The 20622-nt window shown below is 42.4% G+C and overlaps 1 protein-coding gene across 3 annotated transcripts in view; it reads left to right on the forward strand.

Annotated features, from left to right (window-relative positions):
- Ttc29 (tetratricopeptide repeat domain 29) overlaps positions 1-20622 on the forward strand; it is a 187679-nt gene that overhangs the window by 152632 nt on the left and 14425 nt on the right. Inside the window, exon 11 of one of the 3 annotated variants that reach the window (XM_060393193.1) lies at positions 5157-5752. The exons of 1 other annotated variant lie outside the window; for it this stretch is intronic. In XM_060393193.1, coding sequence (XP_060249176.1) covers positions 5157-5236 — 80 coding nt within the window. In that variant the 3' untranslated portion in view covers positions 5237-5752. Of the gene's footprint in view, positions 1-5144; positions 5753-20622 lie in introns of those variants that run through there. One more of the 3 variants, XM_021649657.2, reaches the window with a different exon arrangement.

The following is a 20622-nucleotide window of genomic DNA, read 5'->3' on the forward strand; positions in this document are numbered from 1 at the left end:
ATGCGTTTCTACCTCTGTCAAAATTGTTTACTTACACTACCATGAACTTCTCTTTGCAGTTTGGCAGTTTGGTGTTCCTTTAAGTCTACTGACATCAGTTTTTAAATATAAACATCTGTATGAAGATCTGGCCGCTGACACATTAGACAACCACCCCTTCCTTCCTTTCCTCCTCCTCCTTCTTTGTCCTTCCTCCTCTTCCTGTGTTTTGCTGCCCAGAGATGAACAAAGAGACTGAGCTTGAGTAAATAATACTTCAACTCAGACCGCCCTGGTCCTCTGATTCACTCTGCCCCTGGGGTTCCGACCTTGCCCTGAGTGTTCGTTCTGTTCACCCCAAGAACGCAGCTTCCTGACCTGTGTGTGTGTGTGTGGCAGAGGCCATAAATTCTGAGAAGCAGAGCCCTCTAGAGGCCTGGAGCTTTACACTTTAGTCAAAACTATTGACAGTTGTTTTGTAGCCTTTGAATTTGCCCTCCTAGACCAAGCGTCTTTTCCCCTACTGCCACAAAGCACCATCATTTAGAATGGTAAGTCTTGGCACAAGCTTAGATCTGCCCATCTTCTGGGAGTGGAAGCTAGCAAGCATGTTAGCATGAGGGCTACTTCATCGTCACTGAACAGTCAGTCATGAGCTCAGCACGCAGAGGATAAAAATAAGAGCTTTGTTTCCAAACTTAGCCCATTCTCTGATTTGGATAATGAGAGTGAAAAGACTAATGCACTTTGTTTACACATTTCCTTGTGATTTCTTGTTCCATTTAAAGGCCTTTAAATTATGATTTGATTTTATTAAGAATTTGTTTCTGTGAAAATTATATTGTCAACTTTCCTTTCTTTCGTCATTGTGTCTGTAGTCCTTGCTTTGAGACAGTCTCACTATGACCTTGACTGGCCTAAAGCTCATTATGCAGCCCAGGGTGGCCTCGCAATATTGGTATGAAAGTACCACCATGCATCACCACACCTGGCTTTTTTTTTTTTTAAGACAGATCCTCACTATGGAGCCCTGGCTTGCCTACAAGTTTTATGTATGTTGTCCAGGCTAATCTTGAACTTGAAAGATCCACCTGCTTCTGTCTCCTGAGCCCTAGGATCAAAGACATGTGCCACCACACCTGACATTTCCTTTTTATCTTGAGGGTATAATGTTTTAATTTGTGAAATGGTAAACTATTATATTTTAAATATATCAACATACATATGCCTTTAAAATGCACATGAGGCAGCCATAATCCTTGCACTGGGAAATGAAAGCTGGAGTTTCAAGCTTAGCTTGAGTTTCATAGCAAGACTGTCTTGAAGAACTAAAAGGCTGCTAATGTGGGTCAGTGGTGGGGCATTTGCCTGGCATGTGCAAGGCCCTGAACTTAATCTTCAGAATTATACCAGAGCCCCTCATTTTGTTCTCCTCCCTTTTAGATCTCCATCCCCAACCCAAGACTAAAACATTTTAAATAAGCCCAAAATTCTGCCAACTTTTAACTACGTTTTTGTTTTTATTTGGTTGGTTGGTTTTTGTTTTGTTGTTTTTTTTGTTGTTGTTGTTGTTTTGTATTTTGAGATAGGGTGTCAAAAGACCCAGTTGATGCTGGCCTCTACCTCACCATGTAGTCAAGGATGACCTTCAACTGCTTATCCTCCTGCCTCCGCCTCTAGAACACTGCAATCCTCATATCCAGATTCACTGTATTTTTTTAAAACCCATTATGAGATGAGATAGTACGTAAATAATAAAAATAGACATATAACATTAGTCAAGCCTTTGAGAAGAAGGTTCTATCACATAAGAATAAGTGACGGATACTGATGTTAAAGTTAACATCTTGTCCATGAAAGGTGAAGCCAATAAGCTAGAAACTGACGGTCTTTGTGGAAAAGCAAAGAACAAAACCCTGTCTTCACACTTGCTGTCACTCTCTGCAGACAATAAAAAAACACTGGCGCATTAGTGGCACCTCAGGACATGAGTGTTTGAACTGAATTTATTCAGTGCCTTCCTGCTCTTCAGCAGTGTCTCCAATCATTACTTCACTCAAGGTTGTTAAGAGCCCCCGTCTGGCAGCAATCCTTTATTGTATTTTGATCATCTTTAGATAGAGTGTCAAGCCCGAGTGATGAAATAGGAGTAAACGACACCTATGTTTGAACATGATAAAAAACAAAACAGGAAAAATGTAAGCTAACGCAGCAAGGATGTACACCCTAGAACACTGATTCTAAGGTGTTTCCTTTAGGATCAATTATTCTTAGTGACTCCCTTTTAAACCAATTAAGCATAGAGCTGGCAGTCAGAAAAGGCTTTAAAAATACTGTTTATGGGGGTAACTGAGGCTTGGCGACACCGACACGCTGAGATCCCATGTTCTCTGCCCCTCCCGCTTAGGCGCCCACAGAGAGGGGCAGGCTGTCTCTGTCTCTCTCTAGTAGCCCCTTGAGGTTAGCTCCAAGCAGCCCTCCTGCTAAGGAAGACACTGTCAGCCCTCTGGGCTACAGAAATGTGCTGTTTTTAATAAGAATCCTGCACAAGATAGTAGCTCTATGATTCAGAGTCTATTTCTCCCCTCTATCGCTCTTGAAATAGAACCAACAATAATGTGATTGAATACTTACCGCAAAAACTCGTTCTGAGCATTAGAAATCATGAGGAATTTCACATCCATACGTTACACTTTCAGAGTGTGTATCAACATAGGTGCTTTTGGGGGGTGTCTCCTCGGCTCCGTGTTCTTAAAATGTCAATGAAAGACCACAGGCGAGAACTAATTAACTTCAGCTCCACGTCACCACTGTCTTGCCTGCGGCTTAGCAATAGTCAGCCTTTTAACGAGTGTGATCTCGTCTCTGGAATGACGTTTAGTGCTTTCATGGACTCGACCTAAGAAAACCAAGGCCCTGTACGTGAACATAGACTGCATGCAGACGAAACGCAGAGGCATTCTAGTGAAATCTGTGCGTGCTAGTTGGGCGGCCACAGTGCCTGCCGTCGACTGTCCACGTCCTCTTTTGTAACTTGAGATAATCTGCTCCTGCCCCTATGTCTGTCATCCCTCCATGTGGTCCTGTACTCTGCTCTCTCTCTCCTCGTCTCTAAGAGGACATTTTAGGAGCTGAAAAGGTTGCTCACTGGTTAAGAGCACTTGCTGCTATCGTAGAAGACCTAGATTTGGGTCCCAGCGCAACTTACAACCATTTATAACTCCAGCTCCATGGGCTCCAGCACCCTCTACTGGCCTCTGAAGGTACCAGGCACATATATGGAACGCATACACACATGCAGGTAAATGAACACATAAACTTTTTAAAATCTTTTTTAAATCTTTTTTTAAAGAAGACTGTATATTTTTTAAATGTGTCATTCAAATAAATCTACCTGAAAGGCACTAAACAATTACCCTCCTCTACTCCACACTCTAATGAAACAGGAAAAGCTGGGATCTAGAGGTGGCGCCGAGTTCAACCAATGAGAATGGCTTGTATTTAGAAAGGTCAGAAACAGGAAAAAAACAAATGGTGTGGAGGGGCGCTCCCGGAAAGCTGCATCCCGGGAGAGGGCAAGAACAGGTAGCTTTCCCAAGTTCAACATACAGAGGTCTAGACGAACTCATCACTTACTTAGCACATGCGTTGTTGGGGAAGACATCCAAAGCAGAAGAACAAATGGAAGGGCCTCTCAGATATGAGAAGCTGAAAGTCACACAGATAAGATAAAAGCAGCTGGGAAGTCCTAGTGTGGCCAAAGTCCTAACTGGATAACCAAGGAAGTGAGCTGAACTGTTGAAGATGCAAAGATGTGCCACCAGGAAGACTATGTGCCAGCCTCAGTAACAAAAGTAAGCCCATCTAAACAGGCGTGACTCACAGTGAAAACAGCAGAACTTTGCTTTCCTTCTCAAATCTGATCACTTCTGTAAACCATGCGCATACATTAGGTTTTGTATATATTTGCATACAGACATTTACAGATATATACAAATATATAACACATACATAGTACGAGGTTCACAGAGCTCCATGCCTTTTAGGCAAGTTCCCTGTTCTTAAGCCATACCTGTAACCATAATGTGTATGCGTGTGTGCTCTATTTTAAAAGCCTATCAGAAATCAGATTAACATGGCAAATTGTTCTTCAGCTGTATGCCTTAATATTAGACGAGCCAGTCAAACTTTAAGTCTGTTGCCACTGAGAAGACAGATTTACAGTCTGCCTTTTAACTTTGGACTCTCTCATGACTATCTCAATAGTTAAAATCTTTTCGCCTCATTCCAGAAAAGGTATATGTGAATTAATAAACAGAAAATGAAAATATATGTGCCCTAAATACAATAAACATCTTGCTATTCCTTGAACAAGCTTTGTTGGAAGTGGTGTGTGTTCATGAAAACACTCTTGAGTACAAGTCTTGGCAGGCACACGGGTTAATTACTTCACAGTTTCTTGAAATCAAGATAGACCATAGCACAAATCGTGAAGTCACTGTACTTGTGAAACCAAATTGTGTATTTAGTAGTTGCTCACTTTGCCTAGGGAGAGGCTTCTCTCTATGTGTGATAGCAGTGGGGACTCAATCAAAAGAGAAAGTTAGTTTTTACAGAACAGAGGCTTTTCTGCCTTAGAGATGCTAAGACCAGCAGGAGAGAAGAAAGGAAAGAGTGTGAGTAAGTGACTGAGTGAGTGAATGAGTGAGTGAGAGACAGAGCCAGAGAGAGACACAGAGATAGAGACAGAGAATGAGAGAGAGAAAAAAAAATCAGGGGCTGGAGAAATGGCTCAGGGGTTAAGAACACTGGCTGTTCTTCCAGAAAAGACCTGGGTCCAATTCCCAGCATCTACACGGCAGCTCACAACTGGCTGTTACTCCTGGCCCAGGGGATCCAACAGACACACACATAGGCAGAATATCCATTCAAATAAATAAAGACGAAAGTTTAAAAGTTTTTATTTTTTTTTCAAGTTTTGAATGCATGGTTTTTCTTTTTTATCTTATTTTATTTTATTAATTACACTTTATTCACTTTGTTTTTTTTATTTTTTTTTCTTATCAGTTACATTTTATTAACTCTGTATCCCAACTGTATCCCCTTCCCTCATTCCCTCCCAATCCTACCCTCCCTCCCTCATCTCCTCCCTGCCCCTTTCCAAGTTTTTAAAGAAGAAGAGAGAGCTCGTGCCGATGCCGCAGACACACCACTGAGCTGCTGTGAGGGGCCTGCAACGCCTCGCTGCAGTCATTGAACCGCCATTAAAGTCACGGGCTCTGGCCCTGGGACAGGAGTTTGGTTAAAAGGAACCTCCTGTATCAGCACCTGAGAAGGCGACTGAGGTCTGTGCACTCAAGACTGACACTACTTGTCAGACAGTCAAAATCCATAAAAGAAAGTTGAACATATTCTAAGACACCAGATGAGAGAAAACCTGGCAGAGGACAAACCTGAAGAGCAAAGAAAAGCAAAGAGCCATAACATATGATCTGAGCCAAAACAAAACAAAAAGCCCAACACATCCTCTTTGATTCTGTATCATTTGGAGCTTTGTTGTTGTTATTTTCCTCTCTCTTAATTTGCTAACAAGCACACACACATTAAAAAACAAACAAACAAAACCATTGTTTTTTGCCTTTTTGAGACATGGTTTCTCTGATGGGGAAGGAAAAAAAAACACACTTTTAAAGAAACTGCCCATTATAAAGGCATCATTTTAATTAGAGTTCTTAACAATGTTTCCCAGGTTCCTAAAAAAATCAGCACCACTCAAATTAGTAATTCGGATAAATCACCATTAATTAGCTAATGTAAGCCAGCAGGTGGTTGAGCACAGAGACATTCCCTGGTTATTTAAATTATGTATATTACATCACACTTGAAAAGACTCAGCAGAGGGAGCAGCAGAGACAAAGCTATAAAAATAAAGTCCGTTTCGAGACAGCGCACGGCTAACAACTGCAAAGCCCACCTCTCACCCAGAGGAACACAAGGCAGCTCTGCTTTGACCTCCCAACCCAGCATCCCACGCTGACTCTGCACACAGTATACAAAGTGGAACTCGTGAATACATTTGCTCTAGAAAGATTGCTAACGAATGAGAAAGAATTGTTTCCATGCATGTGGCACAGAAAATAATCATCTTAAACTTTATGCCCTTCTGTTTTCTTTAATTTCCTACTCTAGTCTGTATAATTGAGGGATGTTTCCTGGACCATAAGCAGTGATGGAGACGCTCCTCAGCCACTGACCATCCCGGTGTGTTGGCAGTTGGCTGCTGTAGAAGACAGCTTTGATTTTAAATGCGCTTGTCTGCGATGGACAACGTTTCTCTCTCTCTTCATGTGTAAGGGTGGTTTGCCTGCATATATGTCTGTCCATCATATCCATGCAATGCCATCAGAGGCCAGAAGAGAGCATCAGAACCCCCCTGGGTCTTGAATTACAGACGGTTGTGAGCTGCTGTGTGGGTCCTGTGAACAGAACCTGTGTCTGTCCTCTGGAATCGCAACCAGTGCCCTTAACCACTGAGCCATCTCTGCACCAGAGGCCACCTTTCCTAAGCTTAACAGGAAGTGGAGTTATCCCTTCAGTCTAGATCTCGCCTCCATAAGCAGTGAGATTTTGATTGGTCTCACCACACCCGCTCTGCACAAGACCACGGGAGACTCCAGATACACAGTTCTGTTGTGGTGTTGGCCCATAGTATCGCTTGAACTTCACGAGTCATAGGGTTTCTCAAAAAAAAAAAAAAAATTGAATAGCCATAAAAACCTGACGAAAGTCTTTGCTAAAGAAAAACCTCAGGTTCTGACGCTACTTAAACACAAATTGAAACTCAGGGAACTCCAGTGAGGTGAGTCCAGAAATTGCTGTTCATTTTTAGATCAAAAGCCCTTTGGATGGCAGCTCCCAGAAGAAAACCCACTCCTGTGACAGTCCACCCTTGCTTCTGCGTCATTCTTTGAGCTGCATTTCAACCTGCGATGCAGACTAAATTAAATTTTCGGGCATTCCTGGAAGATTCAGTGTTTACACTGAGCTGTGAAATTGGAGAAGTGATGGCTCTTCTCCTTGGTGTAAGTACTCTTTCCTCCCAGATTCAGGGAGGGGGCGACCATACCCCCAGAACACATTCACTACAGGAAAACTCACCATCAATGAACATTTTTACCTAAACTAAAATTACCCGGAAATGACTAATCAGCCAGTATTTTATAATACCTGCACATTGAAAACAGGATCACAACTGTTTTAATTTTCAGAATCTAACGCTCACCCTCAAAGTGTGTAATTGCTTCACAAATACAGACACCTAACAACGTAATGGTGAGCCCATTGGAAAGTTAGTCCTAAGTCTCTTAGACTCTGTGACATCCTCCACTCTCTAACTCTTGATATGGATCTTCTTTTTGAGAGTATTTAGTCTCATATTCTGTTGCTGCCCTGACTGGTTCAGCCAGTACTGACTTGTTGCTGGCTCATGTGGCCATACCCTTTGATATCTTTATTTTTCCTTTAGGTTTGTAATAATATTGTGACTACTGCTGTTCACCAATATTTTATTTATAAAATCTGTCCTCCCCTAGAGCTGGCACAGAGCATCTGCAGGCTGAAGGCTAGTCTGTAAACTCCACGCACTCTAGGAGACTGAACTTTCTCCAGCACCAATGGCTGAGCTGGGAGTTTAGACAGAGTGAATTCGCCGTGCTTCCCAGCTGCAGTCCAGAGAGCAAAGGACCTCTTGCACATGGGTTTCCCTGTTGTGGTGTTCTTCACATAAAGGGGGAGTCTGTTGTGAGATGACGGCACCCTGTCTGAGAACTAGCGCTGAAGGGACAGGACACCAAATTCTGTTTTGTGCCTATCACCAACCTTGAATTAACATCTGACTAGTGTAACTTGCAGTGTGCTTTACAACACTGTGTGGGGTTCACGCACCCCACGCTGAGGGCGCTCGACTGTGCTGTGATATAAATCATGGAAGCCATTAGCACAACATGAGAGGCACCGTAGGACAAGCAGAAAAGCAATCTTTGTGAATCAAAAGACCTGAAGCTTCCAACAACACGATATTTCTCCGATCAGCAAGGCGTAGGCAACCTTCTTGCTGTGGAGCACGAACTGAGGCTACCATCCATAAACTAACCCCCACACCATGTACAGGCATGCCTGTGCGTGAACTTGGGGGAGAGCAAGGAAGGAAAGGCCTAGGAGTGGAGCCGAGCTAAACGCTTCCCTGGTGCAGTAAAACTGAAGGGTGTCTCTTATCCCACGCTTTGTTTCCTTTAAAGCATGAGAAGGGAGGAAATGACCAAGAAAAAGCAGCCTGCCTGTGCAGACGATTTGCTTTTGAACTCTCCAAGCCATCCACCTCTAATCCAACCTGACACTGCTAATTTTGGCATTAGAGTTTGAAATGAAAATCAATATCTGTTTGGAGCTTGAAAACGGTATGGCTGAACCCTGGGTGGCGCGAGGCTTGCCTCTTATTTTCAGTGATCTGTGAAGGAGGTGAAAGAATTTTCCCTTTTAGAGCATTTGAAACAGCCAAATAAAACTCCCATCCTCATGAAATTAAGTATGCACCACCCCCACTCACTCTGCCAAGTCCAATTACGACATGTTTTAGACAGTTGCTTACATTTTTTTAAACTAAAATATAATTGTATCATTTCCCCCTTTCTCTCTCCATCTCCTTCTGTGCCACCCCCACCATGCTCCTTCTCAAACCCGTGGCTTCTTTTTCTTGTTACATGTTTGTGTATAAATGCATAAGCATGTAAATGCAGCCTGCTCAGTCTGTTCAGCGTTACTTACACGTGTCTGACCTCAGGGCTGACCACGTGCATTAGGTAACTGTCCAGGGGGTCATCCCTGGGGAAGACTAGTTCTCCCCCTCTCATCATCCCTTACTTGCTATAGTCCTTTGTCTCAGGGTGGGGCCCCCTGAGATTCCCCCTTTCCGTGACAGCGTGCGTGCTGGTGTTGACAGTCATACTGTCAAGGTTTCCCTGTTTATTTCAAGAGGACACACATCTCTTGCCATTTATATTTTTTAACTGTGTCTCTGGGAAGGTTTTCCACATGATATGTAGAGATGCTTCATGGTTCGTTCCTGCCAGGAGCAATTCATGACTAATGTTGGTGAAGAGTGAAGGGCACAGGGGCCAAAGCGTGAGGTCAGGGTAGAAGCTAGCTCAAGTTCTAGGCAAAGCAGCTTTCCATTGCAAGCTCTGTCATCTTAGTGCATTTTATGTGTCCACTAAAAATTTCTCTTTCCCAGGGAAATGATGCCGTTCAGAGACAGTGAGCAGATGTAACCTCATCTAACAATTCTGTATTTCACTCTATTAGAGTCCACTCATTTGTGTTAAGTGGGAGGTGGGAGAAGACGAAAGGAAAGAGAAAGAGGAAGAGAAAAAGGAAGGGGAGAACAAAAGAAAGAGAGAGAAAGAGAGAAAGAAAGAAAGAAAGAAAGAAAGAAAGAAAGAAAGAAAGAAAGAAAGAAGAAAAATAAGAAAGAAAAGGAAAGGAAAAATAAAGAAGAAAGAAAAAAGGGGAAACAATGGGAAGAAAGGGAGAAAGGATGCTGAGGTCACAGCGCTATAAAATTTTTTTCTTTCCATGTTTTAAAGTATGCCTTTCACTTTTGTTAGATGTGAATACTACACATACACACACACACATACACACACACTCTCTCTGGTTGACACCATCCAGCTCTAATGTATTTAAGAAGTCAGTTGCCTTCAAAGAGAGAGAGAAGCCTGCACCGAGACCCCTCCTCTTCCCCACAGTGTGTATGCCCATGTGTGCATGTGTGTGCCTGTAGGTGGGTGCAGTGGCCCATGGAAGCCAGAGGTCAACCTCCAGTGTCCAAGAGTTGTCCACCTTGTTTTCAAGACAGGGTCTCTCGTTTGAACCTGGAGCTCACCAATTAGGCTAGGCTAGCTCACCAACAGGCACTGGGATTACAAATGTGCCCTACCACAGCTGGCTTTTTACATGAGTGCTGGGACTTGAACCCAAGTCTCTGTGTCCCACTTTACCGACTGAGAGGCTCCCCCAGCACCCCGCCTCTCTCTGAGTTCTGTAACTCCTGCCCCCACCAGTTGCTTTTCCGGTGCCACAAAGAAATGCAGGAGGTTGAGTTGCAGCAGCTACTGTCCCAACACGCGCATGGTCAGCACGTGGACATCAGACTGTGACCAGCGCCGTGTGTCCACTCATGCCCAAAGGCGACCCCGGAGCCCTCAGCGGCCACAGCCTGAGAAACAAGGGGCAGAGTGACTAACTGGCCTCCATTTCGTAGCAGCCCCTAAATGTGAAACACAGTGTTGGTTCACGAGAGAAGGAAAAGGATTCCAGAGCTGGATGCTCGCATGGCCAGAGCAGGTTGGGGAGAATTCTGTGCAGAAGGAGCTCATCCAGCAAATAAAGGAAGCCAAAGGGCCAGCTGCTGAGGTGGGTGACCGGGGTCCAGAGTGTGACCCCAACGACTAGCAGCTCCGTTGCGGGTAGCGTTTTAGCGCTCTGCGTGTTGGCTGGCCTCCTCTAGCTCTTTTTCTAGGAGTATGGCGATGTGAAATTAATTGTCCCTGTCCGAATCGGCGTGTCAGCTGGTGGCGTTGCTGTGGCGGTCTTGGCCAGGCAACGGTACTGTTGGGAGTTAGTGGGTGCATTTCCTCAGTCATGTCCAAGAGACACGATTCGACAGTAGGCATCCTGGGCTTGGGCTCTTCGAAGCCTCCCAGCCTGTCCTCTTCAATTCTCCCCGAGCCCTAGTTGAAGGGCTCGTATTGCAGCTGTATCACTTAGGGCTGAGTACCTCACCTACCCTCTGCATTTTGATCAGTGGTGGGTCTTTGTAATGGTCTTTATATGTTGCAAAAATAAACCTCAAAATGTTTTTAAAGTAAGCAGAACTATATTTAAATAATAGGTCTAATAATATTTTAAATACACTTACTGAGTCCCATTTAACTATTAACCTACTATAGTTTCAGGGGAAGTGGGTGGAAATGAACAGGTTTGTGGCTGCTATTATTTTTACACAAGCTCCCATACATCATATTTACAGAAGTAGTCAAAACACGTTTTTCATCAAAATATTCAAGTATTAGTCAAAATATAGTGGTAAGTTCCCTAGCATGTCAAACCCGTACTAAAGCAGAAAGTGCACAATTTAGGTTCCTGCACCCTCTCTGTCCCACGGTCTCCATTAGCGCTGCCTCCTGTACCACGACAACAAACTCTAGCCTCCCTGGACTCTCCTGACGCTCCTCGGAGTATCCTTTCTTCTCATCCTTTCTCCCACCTCCCCACCTCCAGTGAGCCTTCAGCTGGTGGTGCCCTCCCCCCTACTCCCGGTTCTCACTTCCTGTCTCAGAGGGAACCGGGCTGCCCCCCAGACTCACCATCTCTCTGCATTTCTCACAGAAGCAGTTTCTGCTGTGCCCCTTTGGGACACAGCCTTGACCTTGTTGCCACTTGTGGCTGGCTAAGACACGATCTGCAACTCTCGAACAGTAAACGTGTGTAATTCTATTTTTCTGACTGAACCACTCTACCTCAGTGTGCGTCCTCCTCAGCCCTTGATGCTTTTAGCTCCTGGCTCGCTGCCTCTTCGGTAAGCCTGAGGTAGGCGGACAACATCCACACAGCTCCTCTTCACATGTTTTTCCTCACCTCCGCCATTGGTCTGATCCTCTGTCTACTCTCCTTACTCTCCCCTAGTTAACTCTGGGTCTTTGCAGTACCTGCGGTAGCACAGTGCCACAGTCTCCCTCGGTGTTCTTCAGCTCTGCTTCCCTCTTTCGCTCCCTACAGTGACTGCTCCTTCCCGCCAAGCCAGTCTCCACTCCAGTTCCCTTCAGTTCTCTGATGCTAACATTTCCACTTTGTCCACACTCCCAGTAAATGAGCCATAGGTTCTTGGGAATGAGAAATAGAACTCGTAGAAATCCACAAGGTTCCACAAGCCATGTGACTCTTAAAATACTTCTAACGGTTTTCACATTCTCCACATATTGTCTCTTAAAAGGCCTACAACTTAAAATGGCTATCTGCTGAAATGTTACATTCAGTATGCGAACCCCACTGCACATGAGCAACACATCCCTCACATTAAAGGACTCAGCGCACAATCTACTTCGTTCCTGTAATCTTCTAGCTGATGCGCTCCTGCAGGTTGAAACAGATGCCCAGCCCATATGCTGATGCTTATAGCAGCCTTAAAAGTGGACTCGTGAAAGGTGAAAGGTGAACTCTAAACTAAGGATTTGGGATGATGTGTCAATGTGGGCCCCTGAGGTGGACCGCTCTGGTAGTGGTAGAGGCTGTATATGATAGGACAGGGAGCATAAGGAAGGTTTTTGCTTAGTTTTGTTGAGAGCCTAAAATGGCTCTAAATAAAATTGGTGCATTTAGGTAGAGAGAGCGTGGTGCCAGCATGCACCACGTCTGTACGGACACATGAATATAGCAGCATGCTGACATCTGTGCAGACAGAGACATAACAATGTGCTGGTTTGTACGTGAATATACATGTTTCATGCTTTTAAAGTGCGTCGACTGTTTCTGAAAAGAATACCCAGCAAACGAGAGCAGTGCTCGCCTCTAGGGGAGAAACAGCCGAGGGTAAAAACATTCGGGTTTGTCAATCGCCATCCTTTAAAAGATTGTCCCTCGCTTACCTCGTCTACGCAAGCAAGAACTAACCTGGAAATGTATGATGTATGAGGGATAATTACTGATTTCTAGGGACTCACTGTTTACTCTTTTATATAAGGTCTAGTAATTTTTTTCTATAATTTCAATACATAAGGACTATTCTATTCATTTTTTCCCATAGTTCAAAGCCCGTTACTGTTTATATGACATATAGTTTAGCAAAAGTGGTCCCACGGAGTCCCCAGCGGTATGGATGAAGCAGGAGGCACTTAACGTTATTCCACACAAACGTGTAAGCCATCATAGTGAAAAATACCAGCCCAGCCATCATAGTGAAAATAAACGTGTAAGCCATCATAGTGAAAAATACCAGCCAGCCATCATAGTGAAAAATACCAGCCGAGCAAGATAGCAAATATCAGAGGAGACAAGAATCTTACGGTAGTATTTAAATATAAAAAATGTAAACAGAAGCATATTTAAATGTAATATTTTTTAAAGAACAGGACAACCTGAGTAAGAAATATAACCTAACAGAGACTGTGTAAGGAAGAGCCTTTTAAAGATAACTTAGATGTGAAAATAAAAGGGATTTCATTCAAACTAACACTCGATTTACTATCTTCACTGATATGAGTGATCAAATGCCCCAAATTTGGAGACAAATGAGCCAAAATTTAAACAAAATATACAACGTGGGTTTTTAATCATGAATTAAAAAATTTATTTGTTATCTATTTATTTGCCTGAATGTGCTTTTGTGCACCACATACATGCAAGAGCCATAGAACCCAGACGAGGACATTGGATTCCCTCGGACTGGAGTTACAGATGGTAGTGAGCCAAAGTGTGTGTGCTGGGAAATGAGCCCAGGTCCTCTGCCAGAGGAGCCATCGCTGCCGCTAACTGCTGATCTGTCTCTCCTGTCCCTGGTGCTTAGGGCTTCATTTACAGCTTTTTAGATTAGAAGGTGGTAAAAATTATACAGGTTATCATTTTAATGAAAGATGAGGAAAGGAGAGGAAATAGAAATAAAATGGCATTCTTGAAGATAAAATAAAATCAAATTTTTCTCCAACTTAATTGATTGACATGAAATTACCCATAGAGTCATCTCTTCCCGTTGCTCTCATCACTGAATGCAACGTGATCTAATAGGTCATTCCATCCTATTCATAGAACTATAATTTGTACGATGCCTCTCTACATTTTTGGTGTTAAGAGATGATGCTTTTCTTTCTGAACCATGATGTAACAGAACTTTAAAAGGTTGGCCAAAGAAGGCCAGTCATGTTTGTAGGAAGAGCTGGCAATCTTCCAACTCCAGTGTCCCTCTCTCCTCCCTTCCTCCTGGACTTACGATGGTAGGAACCTCCTAACCCCTTAAAGAAATTGAGCCATGAGAATAAAGCTGTCTGTGCAGCTGGAACCTCTTTTCATTAAGACAGGAGACAAAGACTTGTTTTATGTTATTTGAAGAAGTTTGACACTAAAACATCATTTCTTCAGAAACTGGGACTAGACATTTTCGTATCTGCCTGTAACGTGAGCAAACAAAGTATTCAACAGAAAACACATTCTCCAAACCCCTTCTGTCAAGCATGGTGGCTGTGTTTGTAATCCCAGCAGTCAGGGGATGCAGCGGAATTGGTACAACACTGAGGTCAGCCTGAGCCACATGGTGAGAATCTGTTACAAAAACAAGAAGAAAGCCACACGGAGCTAAATCTGCATCTTGGCCACTTTGCAGACTGTATACAGAACCTGCCTCAAGCAAAATTTTAAAAGCTTTGTTTTTTATCTATAACTTTGTGCTCTCATCTAAACTTTAACACATTTACTCTGTCTTTCAACAAACATTTAGTGACCATTTTACACGTACTGTTCAATATCTTAATACATTTTAAAGCAAATCATAAACTACAAACTACATTCACCTTTTAGTTAAGTATATACAGTGAGCTGGAAGCCAGCCAGGTATACATAACATGTTCCAAACCAGCCAGAGCTAGCTGCATAGGCAGACTCTGTCTCAAAAAGAAAAAAAAAAATTCAAGTATCTATAGTATTGCCAACATTGTGCAAGGTACTATAGGTAGAGAGGTCAGTATACGAGTTTAGAAACAGAAACGTTGACCATCCGAAAGGGAAGGAAAGAGAGAGAGAGAAAGAAGAAAGAAAGAAAGAAAGAAAGAAAGAAAGAAAGAAAGAAAGAAAGAAAGAGAAAGAAAGAAAGAAGAAAGAAGGAAGGAAGGAGAGAGAAAGAAAGAAAGAAAGAAAGAAAGAAAGAAAGAAAGAAAGAAAGAAAGAGGAAAGAAAGAAAAAGAAAGAAAGAAGAAAGAAAGGAAGGAAGAAAGGGAGGAAGAAGAAAGAAAAAGAAAGGGTGATTATATACGTGTGTTCAAGCCAGAAAACATTTTAAAATGACTTTAGAGAGATGGTTTAATGGTTAAGAGCCCCGCGGCTTCTTCCAACTACTTAAGTCAGTTTCCTGTGTTGGGTGGCCTTCAACCCCCTGCACCTCCAGCTCCGGGGGAGCCCAGTGCTGGTGGCCTCTGCAGACATCTGCACTCACATGCATGTTCCCCTGGCACAGATATGCACACATGTGAAATATTTTACTAAATGACTACTACCTAGCTCTCCACGATAATCCAAATAAACATACTTATGTTGGATGTTGGGTATTCCAACCAACAATTCTCTGCTTTTCAAACGTTTTACTCATCCACGCTATCAAAGCACCTGAACCCCGGTGGCAAACCCAGAAGCTGTGTCCCTGAGAGGAGAGTGTAGTGCATTTATATGTATTCTGAGAAAGTTGGTGATTGTTTTAAAAATCTGGGCTTCTTACTGAACTACATGACTTTAATAAGTTAAAATGCACAACATATAAATTTCATTTCTTTCTTGAAGACTGTGTCCTGTTCTAAGATGGCAGGTTTGAGCCTCAGTTTCCCCACACATCTGCCATGCCTCTGCATCCCTCTAATTTGAGCTGTGCTATGAACCATCCTCTGTGCCGCAAATGTTTTTCTCCCATGGCTGCCCGTTGACCAGCTGTTGAATGGATAAGAAATGGGTGGGGATTACCACTTAGGACCATCTAGTGACCATCTATGGCACAGTCTAGTCAACACAAACCACACCACAGCTGGAAAAATGTGATTTCTGTCTTTCAGAGCGCTGTTTTGTGAAAGCCCTTGCCTTATCACCATACAAGTGAAATTTAAAAAAAAAAAAAAGTTAGCTTTTGCTACTTGGGCCCCAAGTCTGAACCGGTGGTATTGGCATTTAGGAAGTTTTCATATATGTTTTTTATTTCTCCTTAACTTCCCCTTCTCTGAGATAGAATGGAGGCTCGCCCTCCCTTGCGGTGTCCTGGCTCTAAAGGTTTCATCTACATTTAAAGACTAACATACACTAGCTGAGTGTAATTGCTGCTTTGTGTAACATAAGGAAACTGTGATATGATGCCGCATGAGCTAAGAAGAGTGTCAGGACAAAAACCAAGAGATGTTCCACAAATGCGCATTCACATTAATGCCTTGTGTAGGTGGGCCTTCTAGGGATTTTTCTTTAATGCGACAAGAGTGTGTCATTTCTGCCTCCAGAAATCGTTTCCTTCGGCTTTATACCGAGCATGTCAAAAAGTCATATTACATCAGGGCTTAGTGTATACATTAGTGCTTTACATCGGAGGGTCTGACTAAATCCTTTCTTGATCATTCTGATATTGAACAGTTCTAGATTGATTTCTTCAACACTTGTTTATGGTATTTATTTTGATATATCTAGGATTCAAACCCAAATTAACAAGTGTAACTCATTTTCTGAGTGTTAGAGAAAAGCTCCCACTACCCCGAGACATATTCATCTAGGGCTTAAAAATAAAATTTAGGTGAAGATGTTGTAACAAGTGGATCAATGTATTCAATCACAGAGCAGAAAAATGCTAGCCCTGGGATGGCTTCAGCTGGGGAGTGGCACCAAGGGGCACCAAGTGATTTGCATTTTTAGAGAAAAGTCCTGTCTGCGGTGGAGATCCAGGAATACAGGAATAAATTGCCGCATTCCCTCCTGTTCTTACTTCATGACCTGAGTCTATCAGGAGCTGAGTTAAAGTAAGGTGAAATAACGGCAGCAACAGACCCAGGACTGGGTCTCCAAAGCCCAGTTGTGATGGCAAACTGGTGGCTTTGAAAGAGAAGCTTTTGTAGTTGCTATTGTTTCAAGTGCTATGATAGCCTCTGAAGCACAAGAAATGAAGCAATTCACAGACAAACAACAATTAAGAACTGAACAGGCTTGTGGGCAGCTCTGCTTGCCACAAAGTCAGATAAATCAACCTGGCTGAACCCAACTCACCTAAGAGGCTCTACAGCTACTCACTTTCCTTTGGGAGACTCGGGATAAAATGAATAATAGCTTAGCTGGGCGGTGGTGGTGGCGGGGTCTCGTGGTGATGACACACGCCTTTAATCCCAGCAGACAGAGGCAGGTGGATCTCTGAGTTTGAGGCCGGCCTGGTCTACAAAGCTAGGACAGCGAGGGCTATGAAAGAAAGAAAAGAAAAGAAAGAAAGAAAGAAAGAAAGAAAGAAAGAAAGAAAGAAAGAAAGAAAGAAAGAGAGAGAGAAAGAGAGAAAGAGAGAAAGAGAGAAAGAAAGAAGAAAGAAAGAAGAAAGAGGAAAGAAAGAAAGAGGAAAAAGAAAGAAGAAAAGGAAAGAGAAAGAAAGAGAGAGAGAAAGAAAAGAAAGAAACAAAGAAAAAGAAAGAAGAGAGAGAGAAAGAGAGAGAGAGAATAATAGCTGTGTGCATAGGCTTGACTCTCACAAGCCTTCTACCAGCTGTGTGAGGCTTGAACAAGATAGTCTCACCACCGGCCTTCCGTGTTCCTTGTCTGTAAATAAATAAAGTCTGTAGGGCTGAGAGGTTTAAGTAAGATGCTGGCTTGCTCCTAGAACAAGGTATGTTCTTGGCCTCGGGAAACATTTCACCATCACTTATGTTCAAAGCAGCCTGGGACTCCGACATCTGCTCCTTTTTCTGAGCACACCGTTCTACCCAGCATTAGGCCGCTAGACATGAATTAGAGCAAGGCTATCCAAACTAATGATTCTCAAACATGAATTAGCCCATGACGCTCTGAGGATTCCGTACGGATTTGCTGCAACAAATTGAGGTCCAAGAGTTTGCTTTTTTTTTTTTTTTTCTTCTTTTTCTTTTTTTAAGATGGGATGCCAGGTTAACCTTAAACTATTGGTAAACAAGAATGACTTTCAACTTCTGTTCCATTTGACTCTGACTCCTGAATACTGGGATTGGAAGTATGTCCTTCCATGCTTGGTTACTCTGGGGCATCATGTATGCTAGGCAAGCACTCTGTCAACTGAGCTACACCCCCCCCCAATCCAAAATTCTGCACCTAAATACCTGTTTTGAGGGCACACTTTTGATCAGTGGTTCTCAACCTGTGGGTCGCCACCCCTTTGGGATCAAGTAAACATTTCATAAGGGATGTCTAAGACCATAGAAAAACAAACATTTACATTGTGACTCATGATAGTAACAAAATTACAGTCCTGAAGTAGCAACAAAAATAATGTTATGGTTGGGGATCACCACAACATGAGCTACATTAAAGGGCCGCAGCATTAGGATGGTTGAGAACCACTGCAGAAAGCAGATACTGTGCATTGCCTGGGCAATGGGTTTTCTTCATGATTCAATTTATCACGTACATTGCTTCAAATAGACTCATCATTCTTATAAAAATAAAGAGGGATCTATAAGGTTTTGACTCTTGGTTTTGGTAGAAAAATCGTTTTGGTTTTCAAAGGAAAAGATATTTCTGAGAACCACTTTGCTGCTGCTCAGATTCGTGTTAACATGGCCTCCTATACTTGGACTAGAGATTATGTGTATAAGTAGCTTTTCTTGGAAAATCTTGCTCTCTGTTAGGATATTCAGTTTTTACAAAAACTTTATTTTTTTTATCTTTGAAGTGGTCATTTAAGATAACATCTGTTTGATGGATGTGTTTATGCATAAATTGTGCATAATTTCAAATACACACTTATTTCCAAGCTTAAAAGGTTGTGTAAATTCAATGTATTTTAGACATTCAGAACTCAAATAAGTAGCTTTAGAAAAAATTTGTAAACAATTCTTTATTCTAAAATAGCCTATTTGTGAAAGCACAACCATGGAGTTTAGTGCTTCCCAGTCTCTGTTATTTCATAATGAAACCAGAAAAAAATGCAAATGTAGCTAGTAATACTTGATTTTATGCTAGATGAGTCAGACTTCCCACAGTTTGTCCAGGGAAAATTAGGAATAAAAATGTAACAGTTCTTGCTTTGAATTCATTCATTCATTCTTAAATGTTTGGAAAATATAGAAAGCACATGAATTTTCAAATCATTGTTTCAATTAGAGACATTTTAAGATCTCATTTTCAGACCTGAGGAATGTTCATTTGCAAATATTTTTAACCAAAATAATTTAAATGTATAAGCTGAAGTGTACAAAGAAAAGTAATAACACACATGATTGATATTTTCAATTGATCCAGTTTTGTGCCATCAAACTTGAGTTTCTTTTTTTCCCTCCTTTGCACTACTGCTCTTGAGCTTTTGACTTTTATATGTGTTGTGAATTTCACGCTGTATTGTGCGTCATATGTGTGTATACTTATTTGTGTATGCACATGTATGTTTTCAACAACGCATGTGTGCGTGCATGCGTGCATGTGTGCGTTTGTGCACTCGCGCACACTCATATGAAAGCCAAAGGTCAGTGTTGGTTGTCTTCCTATCATCCTCCTCTTTTCTGAGACAGGGCTCTCACTGAGCCTACAGCTCACACGTTCGGTATGGCTGGCTGTCCAGAGAGCTCCAGGGATCCACCTGTCTCTGACTCCCCATCCCTGGGATTCCAGGGACAATGCTAAACACAGCTTTTTATAGGATGCCAGGTACTTTACCAACTGAGCCATTTCCCAGCCCTGTTACCATTTAATACAAGGTTAAACTCCTCTTATAATTTCTCTTGTCCTCAGCATTTCCGGTAGTCATCAATCCTGGGCCACCTGTGGTGCTGCCCAGCTCCATTGCATTTGGGAGCTAGGCATCATCCTTCTGTTTAGTGAATTCATGCTCATATGCTACCTACTCATGCTGGCCACCCAGCACACTCAGTCAGTTCTCTCTGTGTGTTGGGAAGCTACTGGGGGTCACAGAATGACTCCCCTGGACAGGCAGGGGGTTCTAGGCTGTTCTAGGCTGCTTGAACTTGTCCTACAGCTTATAAAGTTACTATTTTAACTCTCCAAATGGTTTCTACCATTCTGTCTTTCCATTTATTAATGTTTTCTTTTACACATTTCACATTTCTAAGAACTCTAAATGTTTAAAATATAATTACAGTAAGCATTTTAAATGCCCTTTTCTGTAACCCTAAAGACTGTGTAGATTTGGGTAATTGATTTTTCTTCTTCCTTATACTTTTTATCTATATGTCTTGTAAATTTTTTCTAGCTACCAGACCTCACAAATGTGCCTTTTTTTTTTTTGATGCTTTATAGTTTTCTATTCCCATAAATATTCTTGACCCTTGGTATGATGCGGTGAAGTTACCTAGAAGCAGTTTGGTCTTAAAGATCTCACTTTTATGATCTGCTCTATAGGGTCAGACTGAGGTCTAGTGTTGGGATAACTATTATCCACAACAAGGGAGAACGAATATCTTGGGAAACTTGTAGTTTTTTTATATGGCTGTTGATAGCAAAGAGTAGTCCCAGCTTTCTATGGAAACGAGTACTTTATTCTGTGGTGTTTTCTGTCTCTGGCCTCAGCTTGAAGGCTCTGATCTGCACTTGGGTAAATACTTGAGGTTTCATTTACCTCCACAGACCTTCTTCAGCCTTCTCGTCTCTGGCTCTTTCCTCTCTGGTACGCTTGTC

Source organism: Meriones unguiculatus, chromosome 10 (assembly GCF_030254825.1).
Source record: "Meriones unguiculatus strain TT.TT164.6M chromosome 10, Bangor_MerUng_6.1, whole genome shotgun sequence".
Taxonomy (NCBI): domain Eukaryota; kingdom Metazoa; phylum Chordata; class Mammalia; order Rodentia; family Muridae; genus Meriones; species Meriones unguiculatus.